Below are 12,640 nucleotides of genomic sequence, written 5' to 3' on the forward strand. Positions count from 1 at the left end.
CATGTGAAACTTATGTCACATTCCCTTGTCATTACCTGCGTGCATGTGAAACTTATGTCACATTACCTGCACGCATGTGTGAAACTTATGTCACATTCCCCTTGTCATTACCTGCACGTGCATGTGAAACTTATGTCACATTCCCCTTGTCATTACCTGCACGTGCATGTGAAACTTATGTCACATTCCCCTTGTCATTACCTGCACGTGCATGTGAAACTTATGTCACATTCCCTTGTCATTACCTGCTGCATGCATGTAGAACTTATGTCACATTCCTTGTCATTACCTGCGTGCATGTGAAGCTTATGTCACATTCCCCTTGTCATTACCTGCTGCGTGCATATGAAACTTATGTCACATTCCCTTGTCATTACCTGCTGCGCGCATGTGAAACTTATGTCACATTCCCTTGTCATTACCTGCACGCGTGCATATGAAACTTATGTCACATTCCCCTTGTCATTACCTGCACGCATGCATATGAAACTTATGTCACATTCCCCTTGTCATTACCTGCGTTGTCACATGTCACATTCCCCTTGTCATTACCTGCACGCATGTGAAACTTATGTCACATTCCCCTTGTCATTACCTGCGTGCATATGAAACGTATGTCACATTCCCCTTGTCATTACCTGCACGTGCATGTGAAACTTATGTCACATTCCCCTTGTCATTACCTGCACGTGCATGTGAAACTTATGTCACATTCCCCTTGTCATTACCTGCACGTGCATATGAAACTTATGTCACATTCCCCTTGTCATTACCTGCACGTGCATATGAAACTTATGTCACATTCCCCTTGTCATTACCTGCACGTGCATGTGAAACTTATGTCACATTCCCTTGTCATTACCTGCGCGCATGTGAAACTTATGTCACATTCCCTTGTCATTACCTGCACGCATTACCTGCATTACCTGCATCGCATATGAAACTTATGTCACATTCCCCTTGTCATTACCTGCACGCATGTGAAACTTATGTCACATTCCCCTTGTCATTTGTCATTACTTATGTCACATTCCCCTTGTCATTACCTGCACGCATGTGAAACTTATGTCACATTCCCCTTGTCATTACCTGCACGCATGTGAAACTTATGTCACATTCCCTTGTCATTGCCTGCGCATATGAAACTTATGTCACATTCCCCTTGTCATTACCTGTGCATGTGAAACTTATGTCACATTCCCCTTGTCATTACCTGCTGCGTGCATGTGAAACTTATGTCACATTCCCCTTGTCATTACCTGTACGCATGTGAAACTTATGTCACATTCCCTTGTCATTACCTGCTTGTCTTATGTTACATTCCCCTTGTCATTACCTGCACGTGCATGTGAAACTTATGTCCCATTCCCCTTGTCATTACCTGCACGTGCATGTGAAACTTATGTCACATTCCCTTTGTCATTACCTGCACGTGCATGTGAAACTTATGTCACATTCCCTTGTCATTACCTGCACGTGCATGTGAAACTTATGTCACATTCCCCTTGTCATTACCTGCACGTGCATGTGAAACTTATGTCACATTCCCCTTGTCATTACCTGCACGTGCATGTGAAACTTATGTCACATTCCCCTTGTCATTACCTGCACGTGCATGTGAAACTTATGTCACATTCCCCTTGTCATTACCTGCACGTGCATGTGAAACTTATGTCACATTCCCCTTGTCATTACCTGCACGTGCATGTGAAACTTATGTCACATTCCCCTTGTCATTACCTGCACGCATGTGAAACTTATGTCACATTCCTTGTCATTACCTGCACGTGCATGTGAAACTTATGTGATGTTCACATACCTGTCGCGTGCATGTGAAACTTATGTCACATTCCCCTTGTCATTACCTGCACGTGCATGTGAAACTTATGTCACATTCCCCTTGTCATGACCTGCACGTGCATGTGAAACTTATGTCACATTCCCCTTGTCATTACCTGCACGTGCATGTGAAACTTATGTCACATTCCCCTTGTCATTACCTGCACGTGCATGTGAAACTTATGTCACATCCACAATTAGCACGTGTGAATCAGCAGAACCCGAATGCAGCGTTCGAAGACAATCTGATAAGCAATGCCACGACTGAATAATGATGCGAGATTACGGGCGCTAGGGATGCTTGATGCTGGCATGAGAGTCCCTAATGTTGCACAACAACTTGGTGTCCATCGTGCAACCATTTACATACTTCTGGAACGCCATAACCAAACCAGTACCGTAAGAGACCATCAGCGAAGTGGTCGACCGAGGGTGACGACCAACAGACAGGATCGTTACATTGTGAACTCCCATTTACGTAACAGATTCCTTCAAGCCACGACGACAGCCAATCAAACCATTGGTATCCACAATCGGCCTGTTTCTGCGGCTACAATACGTTGACGTTTAAGGGCAAACGCACTACACTGTCGTAGGCCTTATGTTGTTCCTATCCTAACTGCTCGACATCAACAACAGAGGCTTCTGTGGGCACGACAGCACCTGAATTGGAGACAAATGCAGTGGCGTCACTGATGAGAGCCAATTTTGTACCCATGTTGCTGACGGCCGTGTCAGGATCTGGCGTCGAACAAATTAACGATTCCGTGACCCCTGTGTTTTTGAAACTGACCGTTGGGGAGGGCCTTCCATTATGATCTGGGGAGGAATCAGTTGGGGCAGGCGAGTACAACCTGTCATCTTCCAAACCAACAGTTTAGGTCGTGGAAGATGTGACTGCACAACGTTATGTGGATAAGATGTTGCGGCCTGTTGTCAGCCCGCTTTTCGCTGCCAGATCCCAGTTGGTTCTCCAGCAGGACAACGCGAGAGCACACACCGCCAGACTCACCCAACAATTCCTGACTGTCAATAACATCCAGACAATGAACTGGCCAGCTCTTAGCCCAGACCTCAACCCCGTGGAACACCTGTGGGACGAGATTGACAGACGTCTACGTCAGAGACCAGTTCTCCCACGGAATTGGCGTCAGCTTGGACAATCAGTTTTAGATGTGTACAACAACACCCCCCGTGCCTTCATAAGGCATCTGTTCATGTCCATGAGGAGGCGTTGTTTGGCTGTCGTCAACAATAATGGCGGCCATACCCGATACTGACGGTTCTTTATGACATGATAACAAGACAATGTGGTAAAAGCCATTCAGTCTAACATCCCGGTTACCATTGTTTAATGTCAGTTATAAACTTACAAAAAGCCATATCAGTTGTTGTTTATTGCATTTGTTTTAGAACTCGAGCGCTGTGTTAGCTATCACGACCACAAGTAACTGGTACCTTGTTTTATATGAGACTGGTTGTCGCGTTTCTTTTGGAGTTGAGTATATGTACATGTATAACAGGGAAGTGTTAGTTGCAACTGTGCAGTATCATTCCGTGCTGTCCACCAAAATTTATTGATATAAATATGAGTTTAAGTTACTTATTATCCCCCGCAACGCGTTTTGCAGGGGGTATTAAAATGGACTCCGTCCGTGCGCATTTGTCTTTTCCGGAGCAGAACTCTAAAACCATTCAATATTTCTTCACCAAACTTGGCACATGGATAGATCTGGTGGTGTACTGGTGCCTTTTGGTAATTTTGGAATCCTGAATTAAATATTTTTTGGCGTTTCCATGGCAACAAGTTTGACTTAGAATGAAATTGGTGGTAGTGCTCTTTTCCGGAGCTGAACTCTAAAACCGTTCACTATTTTTTCACAAAACTTGGCACATAGATTGGTCTGGTGGTGTACTGGGATATTGATGACTTTGTCTTCTTGTTTGAGTTTTCAAAGTGTTTCAGTATACAAACTTTACTGGGATATTGATGACTTTGTATTCTTGTTTGAGTTTTCAAAGTGTTTCAGTATACAAACTTTACACCAAAAACAAACCAAGAGATGTCTCTACATATACTTACTGGCAAACAAGGATAAGTTGGACCGCCGGAGAGAACACATTTACGAGAAGTGGGCGGTGCACGGCAAGGAGCAAACCCATTTGGTTTGTGAAAGGTAGAGCAGATGTAGGCAAGTGCACGTGCATTGTATGACGATGAAATTGATTCCGCACGTAGCTGCATACGTTTTGCTCATAACACTCTCACGTCGGTGTAGCAAGTCGCACTACACTTGATCGTGGACAACCTGGGGCCCCTTCGCTAACAATGGCAAGCACCAGTGGGCGGCACTCATACATGCTAATGCCGGTCAAGTGTCAGGTCGGTGCTCAACTTATCCTTGTTTGCCAGTAATGATCTTTTAAGTGATTTCATTATCTGTAAAGAAGTTCCCGGTAACAGTTTTAAGAAAAGGCAGTATTGTCTTGATATCAGGTGCAAGAGTTGAGTGCTGGGCTCCTGATGCGGTTCTTCCCATGGTCCGCGCCCCAACAACCAGGCTACCACCCCGAGGATCTGGCTTATCATCTTCTCTCTAGTGCTCTGCATCTTTGCAGCAGCCCTCGGCCGTATGAGACCCAGAGTGGCGCCCTCATCTGTAACATCGTCTTTGTCAAGTGAGTTCACAGCATGTCCTCCAGTCATGTTTGTAGTCTGTACATTCATTGTCACTTAACTACGACAGCCTGTATCCTGGTATTGGTGGAACTGTCTGGAGGACCAGTATTGGGATCGTACAAGTCAACAGGTTACAGCAGACGTACTCAGATTTTCTGTAACAAGAAACAAGAGCTGTATCTATTTATTTAAGCTTAGTCCCTGAATATATATGTTTGATAGAAACCAATAATTCCTGTTAAATTGAAAAGGATACCCAGTGAGATGGGAGATTGTACCTGAGGAAATCTAGACGTTGCTTCATTAGGGACTTCAGCATTGCAGAATGGGCTGGGCGGAAGGGAAAATAATGCAGTTCAGGGACCGTGAAACGGACTACTGTTTTTCATGAGGCATGGCTTTTGTTACAATATGTGGTATGACCTGGTTATGGATGGTCCGTGTAACAACATCCTGTCACGCCTTTGTCCGTCTTTTAGTGGAATAAACATCTTGTAACAGGTTCTCAGTCTGTTTACAAAAGAATTATAAGTTTAAACCATCTGGGAGAAGTGGCCTGATTACCATGCCTATATGTGTTGAAGTGTTCGGCATATGGTCATGTTCCACCAGTTTTGTTTATCTGTTGCCTGCTGTTGTGACATGCTGGATGTCACACCTGTGATGAATCAGTTGTCCGTACATTTAGAAGATTTGACTGATGATTTGTTGGGAAGTAACCATATTTCAGATGGAATACGAAATCCTTTATCACCACGTTTTACTCGAGGGCTCGACAAAAGTTATGTAAGGGTCTGTGATCAATTTCTACATTGCCAACACTGAGGAGGTACGCCATAATATATCTGTCGCTGTGTAAGTCAGAGTTAACATGACGAAGCCACACATTGACTCTGTCCCCAGGTATGCATGTGAGCAGGGGGCAGTGTTTAGCCGAGGGTCAGGAGAAGGCTTTACATGCACACTGATGGACTCGTCCAGTGCTCATTCCCAGTTTCTGCAGTTCCTGCTAGAAGAGACACAGAAAGCTCTGGCGCTGGCCGAGACAAATCTGGTCCTGGCGTCCAGAGAAAGTCCCATACATGGTGAGCACAAATGGTCAGTTAAAGGTTAAATACGCAAATATGATGTAAACTATTTGTTCAGATGGGCATGGAGGGAGGGGTTGCAGCTAATTTCCAGCTGTTATCTCAAATTTAGTAAACAGAGATTTATTTTAAATTAAATCGACACTAACATTGTGATGAATGCTTCATGATACAAGTAATTCTTATAACAGGCTACAACTTCATATATTTCTTATCACAGGTTTGATACAGGGAATTGCATTATGTCTGAAGTCTCTTCAATCTCGACATGACCTTGACCTTCCTGTTAGTCTGCTTCTGGATCTGCTTAAGGTCAATGTGAAGGTGATTCAGATGACCTTGTCAGTGACCTCAGGGGGCAATGAGAAAGGTGTGTGGTGAAGGTTGTACCAGACTGGACCAGACATACATTGTTATCGAAATGTTTTCTTTTTCACCGAAAAATAAATTTATTTCATATCTTTAAGAGTTGCTTTCTGTTGATGTGTAACATTACAGCTCACAGCTATGAATTATTTCTTCCAAAATTGCTTCAAGATCTTTCCACCCATGCAGGTTAAGGTTTTGATCTGTAGTCTCCCTCTTTGTGAACAGAGAGCTGCCCATCGTTTGCAGAGCTGGGGGTTGCCCTTGATAGCCTTGTATCTGGGGAGCGAGAAGGAGAATCGCTGTCACTGACACCAGAGTTCCAGTTCATGTTGTCCTGGTGCTGGGTCAACCTCAAGGTAAGGGAAGAGGACTGGGGAGTGGTGGGATTGATTTATTAGAGGTGAGAGTGCTTTGCTGTGAGGGGTTGTGAAACGTTTTGTTGGGAAGAGAGTGACAAATGCTGTTGACGATGTGTGAGTGAGTCAGTGAGTTCAGTTTTACGCCACTTTTAGCAGTATTCCAGAAATATCGCGGCAGGGGTTCTGGTGTGTGTGGCTAGAGCCCTATTGTCAGGAAGAGTGAGTGAGGTATCCTGGTAGATTGTGAGTTAAGAATTATAAATCTTGATGATCAGCATGTCTGAGACTCTTAAAACTTGACTCCATTGAGCAGCCATTTCTTCGTAGGCCTGAATGATGGCTTTTTGTATCAGAACAATATTCATTCAAATACATTTTCAGTTTTTGGAGATACATCGTGTAATAATCATGATCTCATATTAGTTACATGTGCCAAAATGGCATTACTTTATGACACATTAGGCATTGTGTTACCTTAGGTAAGCCTGGTAGTATGATTTGATTACTGTTATCCCCCGGCATGTAATGCGTGGGGATATAGTCGTCGCCTCGTCCATCTGTCCGTCCATCCGTCCGTAATCATTTTGTTTCCGGAGCATAACTCAAAGACCGTTCGATATTTTTCAACAAAAATTGGTAGATATGTCAAACATAACCTAAGGTGGTGCCTTTTGCTATTTGCAGATTTTTGGCATTTTTATTTTTCTCGGTTTCCATGGAAACGATTCGGACTTAGTCCCAAAAGGGAGGGGTAGGTTTTCGTTTCCGGAGCACAACTCAAAAACATCTCAATATCTTTCAGTAAAACTTGGCAGATATGTGAGGCAGATCTTGAAGTGGTGCCTTTTGCTATTTGCAGATTTTTGTCAGTTATGTTTTTCATGATTTCCATGGAAACGATTTGCACTTAGTCTAAGATCAAGCTGGACTTAAGTAACTGTCAGATGATTTGTTCTATCAAAGATGTGGGGGCCGGGGGGGGATATGTCATCTTCTGATTACTCTTGTTTAATTATGTTATTGTTGACTGTTCCCCATCCTTGCAGGAGAGCTGTACCTGTCTGGGTGAGGTGACCGCCTGTCTGGTGACGTCCAGGACCGGGGACAGACCAACATGGCTACAGGAGCTACAGAGTGTGGGCCAGGTGTATGTTCAAGTCCTCACCAGCTGTCGGATCAGGGTAGGCAGTTCGTAATGGAAACAATGAAAGTAAACAAATAGAAATGGAGTATGGAATATATATGATGTAGTTACATTGTACAAGTTGGTCTTGACTCGTCTCTTAATGGTGGTTTTAGGGTGCCATTGAAGGATGCCGCCAAGGGTTCCTGCAGTACTGCACAGTTCTGATGTCCTGTGATGACCCTGCTCTAGCAGCCATACCGGCAGAGATTCTACACCAGGTACAGCTCGGTGTACATATATTAGGGGTGGTCCGATTAATTGAAATAATCGAAGATTGATCGCAGTGACTAAACGACCAAGCAATCGATCATGTTTTCTCATAATCGAACACAAACAATTTTGGAACACTTGTTTGCATTAACAATTTTTTTTTTCACAAGGTTGGTTTTGTCTGTTACATTTCATACGCACTACTAGCTCATTCCAAGTCATGATTGAATTTATCTTAAAGAGTCCAGGTAATTTATGTTCCTAACATAAGTCATCCTGTAAAGATGTGAAATTTGCAAATGCATTTTGTGCAATTTGCACACAAAAAAACCCGAAAGAACGACATGATTTTTCTTTATTTTTTGTGCATTAAGAAACATAACCATGAAAATTTGATAAATGGCGCTAACCAATTATTTTCGATAATTCATCGGTTGTAATGAACCAATCATCAATTATGAGATTTTAAGCAATTCCCAACACTAACATGTATGCCGGAAGTGAGCAATTGTCTTATATGGCCTTGTTCTGGATGGTGTCATTTAGGAGATAAGGAATGATATTTGGAGGAAATGTTTGAATGTTTCATATCATGTTGAAAATATCTTTTGATGTTATGCTGGCATATCTGATATTCTTTGGAGGGTTATTCTATATTCATATACTTGATATTTATCTTATCTGGTGCAGAGATCGCTTGTTATTTAAGAGACCATATTGGATATATCTCAGCTATTAGCTCCACATTGTGATGTGGTTCTGGAGATAGATCTGTTATGTTGGAGACCTGTGAAGGTCCGGGTTAGAAAATTGATCTTCAGAAACCCATGCTTGTCGTAAGAGGCGACTAATGGGATCGGGTGGTCAGGCTTGCTGACTTGGTTGACACATGTCATCGGTTCCCAATTGCGCAGATCGATGCTCATGCTGTTGATCACTGGATTGTCTGGTCCAGACTCGATTATTTACAGACCGGCGCCATATAGCTGGAATATTGCTGAGTGCGGCGTAAAACTAAACTCACTCACTCACTGTTATGTTGGAGATATTGATCTTGCCTGTGATACTGTCCCTGATACTGTCCCTGATATCACACAGGAGATGTGAAGAGAAGCTGACATGTTTCTTGCAGGTAATGAGTAGCCTGGAGAGCAACTTGATGTCGGCGTCTGTAACTCGCCGATCCGCAGGGCTTCCGATCATAGTGCAGGTCATTGCACAGGCTGAACAGAGGAGGAAACAGGTTAGTTGGATCAGACCACATTGTGGGTAGCCATGTCTAAGCTGAGGCTTGTCTTGTGGTGTACAATTCTGTAATGGCTGATGAGGTGGTAGTTATAGTGAAGTAACATTTGAGTTGAGTGTGTTTTCATAAACACTTTGCATGTAGTCTTTCTTGTGTATAGAGAGATCCTGATGAGCATTCCAGGGCATGATAGGTCCCACGTGTCTCTTTTCTAGAAAGTAATACAGTGCCGCGCTAGTTGTCATTCCTAATCAACCACTGAGGTTTCTAATATAGCGGTAATGCTATTTTTGAGGGCATTATCATTTACAGAAGCCCGAGGTCTTCCATTAACTGCCCGACGAAGGAGGGCAGTTGATAAAGACCGAGGGCTTCTGCAAATGATAATGCCCTCAAAAATAGCATTACCGCTATTATTGCTAAAATACATGGAATTTGTGTTGAAAAGAAAAGGAAACAATGAAGGAATTTGACTGTAACTTTACCCAAATCAACTTCTGACGGGGTTGACTGCCCGAATGCAATTACGTCATCGAACAATTCAAGTGACATCACAACAGAAAGTGACGATATTCGACCTTGGTCTTTGACAAGACCATAGCCTGCAACATGTCAAGCTATGACAGTGTTTGGTTTTGGTCTATCAACAGTCTTAATAGTGCAATTGTTAAGGTTAGCACCAACAAGAAAGCCAATATTACCGCTATTTAAAGCGGGAATTGGGGTTGCTTTGACTTGTTTGACCCAGAATATCTGCCAGTCGAAAGCCACTAATGTCGAACTATGACGTCCCTTGACAACAGAACTGATAGTGGCCCGTCGTTAAGGTTGAGCTGTCCAATATCATTTGCAGCGGACTGCAAATTTCTGATAACGGGAGGGATGTTTCATGTATTTTAGCTATAATGGTAGCCAGACCATTGTGTGTGGATGTTATGTAATAGAGAAATCCTCTTTATTCACACATGCTACTCTGAGGATGAGTGAGAGATGATGCTGCTACTGCAGTCTGATGTGTTCATGGTTGACATGTGTTCACAGCACCAGCTCCTGACACAGTCAGTGGTCACTCTGTTCCGATTGGCGTCTGCTCCCTTCACACCCCAGTCTAACCAGACACAGGACGTCTGCCAAGTCCATGCCCTCAACATCCTCAAGGCCCTTTTCGGTGATGCTGCGCTGGTGCTCAGCCTGATGTCCCGGTACACGGAGGTCCTCATCATCATCTTCGATGGGTTTGAGTCTCCCAGCTGGGCCATCAGGAATGCTGCTACACAACTCTTCGGTAATACAATACTACTGTGCTCCAAGTGATTCCTCAGCGCGGAAAGATATTGTGTTCTGGTAAACCAGCCGACCCACAATTTCATGTGCATTTGTCTAAGATTGCTCTTTTGTGTAGAGATTAAAGTGTGGTATTAATTGCATACAGTTTTCAGCAACTTGAATGTACAGAGTGTGTGTTTGAAAAGTATGTTATTTTTCCTTATCCTGACTCATGCTCTTTTTGCTTGTCTTCTTCTTCTTGCGAACATAGTGGAACACTTGTATCTCCCTAATTGAAGCTCCCTTCAATTTAAAATCACTAATTAGTATTCACCACGAGTTACCTCCCTTCCACAAGCGCGTGAACGAGGGCGCCACCTCTACCCATGTGCCTCACTCTCTCCTTCTTCGCCCAGTGAGCTGGACGTGAGAGCATCTGTGTCTCCTGACAAACTATATCCTTTGTATTATATTTAGTTAGTTACCTCGTATAGACATCTATAGAGGTTTAGCTAGTATCCTTCAACGATTATATATTGATATTTAGTCGTTTTTCTACAGTTTATTCACGGACGCCGTGTTTGTTTCAGTGGATTACGTTGATGAAAATTCTGTACTATTGCAGATTACGCTTTTGTATGCTGCTGCTGATCCACCTTTTATATGATGTACGGCGCCATGTTCATTATATTCACATTGCAGCTAAGGGTACTAATTTATCCAATTCTACCTTTTTATTAATATTTACTTTGGCGCTTTGGCACGCACAGCAGATAGGTCGCTGTGATGCAGAGTCTAGTATGACTGATACACCGAACCCTCGCCAGTCTACTGCTGTTGGCCGACTCCCTCCCGTGGTGGTGTTCCGCTTAGAGTGGTGGAGAGGTGGGACGAGTCCGCCATCTCCAAGAAGCATCCTGCTTCCCCAGACATCCCATCGTCGCAGCAGAAGACTAGAGGGTTTTTCTACATCTCAACAGCCGAGATCGCTCCCATCGCGAAGTTTGGGCCTGTATGATGATCAGCCGATCATCATACCTGATGTACATCAAAAGATTGACCGATGTCGGCACAGATCAGCATGCAGCCTGATGTACCAACGCTGATATTCGATGATCGCCCTGAGGGTCCCATCATTACTAACACTCAACGCAGACGCCGCAGACACCCAGGGCAGCCGACCTGTGAGGGAAAATCAACGAAGTCTACTAGGACTTTCTCAACCGAGATTGTTCCAGCCGATGACCTGGACCTCTAGGATGATCAGCTGATCATCATCCCTCGACGACGCCACAAGAAACGACCGGGTGATTAGCTACAACGACATCAGCAGAGATCACCATGCAGCCTGATGCCTCTACACTGATGTCGGACGATTTTCCTGTGGACCCCTCCATTAACACCGCGAGATAAGGCACCGACATTCACCTCGCCGCAGACCATCCCTGAGGACCTGATGCGGCAAATTATGACCATGATGGAGGACCACTACAGACTGCATAAGCAGGGACCGAAGTTTTCGCTGAAGGCTCCAACGTAGACAGCACCCCAGAGGCACCCCCGCCAACGAAGCAGCCAGGACGATGTCACCTTTCGCGAAGGAAGGAAGTCACGGACCACCTTGACGAAGGACCTAGATGTACAGCCTTCGCGAAGGCGGAAGGACCTAGATAAACAGCCTTCGCAAGGGCGACTTCGAAGGCAGGATAGATCATCACCATATGCGTTTCATCCCTAGATGTGGACTCGACCATCAGACATCACGAAGCCTTCGCGAAGGTCATATCGCCGCTCTCCGACCGACGCAGAGGAAGCCAGCAAGGCATGCCAAGGACACCTGAATCCAGATCATCATCATCTAGAAGGACATCGAGGGACTATACAAGAGCTTCACGAAACTATCAACGCTCTCACTAAGTCTCCTCGAAGATCAACCCATAGACAAGTTGATCATCGATATCAAGTATAAGAACTACAATCGTATATTGGTTCTGTTGAATCCATGACGAGACGATGTTCGCTGGCCTAAATAGATCTAGAACGATCAATTAGACACTTATCACCAGACTGTGAACACCTACTTCTGAAAATGATAAGATGATCCATGCGCCCCATTTTTAGGCAAGCTTCACCGATCCCACATCCTGTTAAACACAGAGGCTGTTCAAGGGCAAGCCATATATATATTTATATATATATATATATACTAATCGGCTTTTGATTCTCGACACCTTCGCGATGGTCGCGAAGGCTAAGTGGCTCCAAGTCTACTTCACCCAGAAGATCTAGAAGGGATACTTCGAGAACTTCGCGAAGTCTCCGGCGTTCACCGAGGAAGTCTCCTCCAAGGTTTCTATATACTAGCCACTCGTCATATATAGCTACTCGTCAGTCCGT

The 12,640-nt window shown here is 44.1% G+C and overlaps 1 protein-coding gene across 1 annotated transcript in view; it reads left to right on the top strand.

The window, feature by feature from the left end:
• LOC124270912 (thyroid adenoma-associated protein homolog) overlaps nucleotides 1–12,640 on the top strand; it is a 52,979-nt gene that overhangs the window by 20,655 nt on the left and 19,684 nt on the right. Inside the window, exons 15-22 of the mRNA XM_046705973.1 lie at nucleotides 4,337–4,518; nucleotides 5,423–5,604; nucleotides 5,828–5,977; nucleotides 6,202–6,332; nucleotides 7,382–7,516; nucleotides 7,635–7,739; nucleotides 8,864–8,974; nucleotides 10,019–10,262. Coding sequence (XP_046561929.1) covers nucleotides 4,337–4,518; nucleotides 5,423–5,604; nucleotides 5,828–5,977; nucleotides 6,202–6,332; nucleotides 7,382–7,516; nucleotides 7,635–7,739; nucleotides 8,864–8,974; nucleotides 10,019–10,262 — 1,240 coding nt within the window. The remainder of the gene's footprint in view (nucleotides 1–4,336; nucleotides 4,519–5,422; nucleotides 5,605–5,827; nucleotides 5,978–6,201; nucleotides 6,333–7,381; nucleotides 7,517–7,634; nucleotides 7,740–8,863; nucleotides 8,975–10,018; nucleotides 10,263–12,640) is intronic.

The sequence above is a fragment of the Haliotis rubra genome, unplaced genomic scaffold (genome assembly GCF_003918875.1).
Source record: "Haliotis rubra isolate DU_JTF1 unplaced genomic scaffold, ASM391887v1 Scf156, whole genome shotgun sequence".
Lineage (NCBI taxonomy): Eukaryota > Metazoa > Mollusca > Gastropoda > Lepetellida > Haliotidae > Haliotis > Haliotis rubra.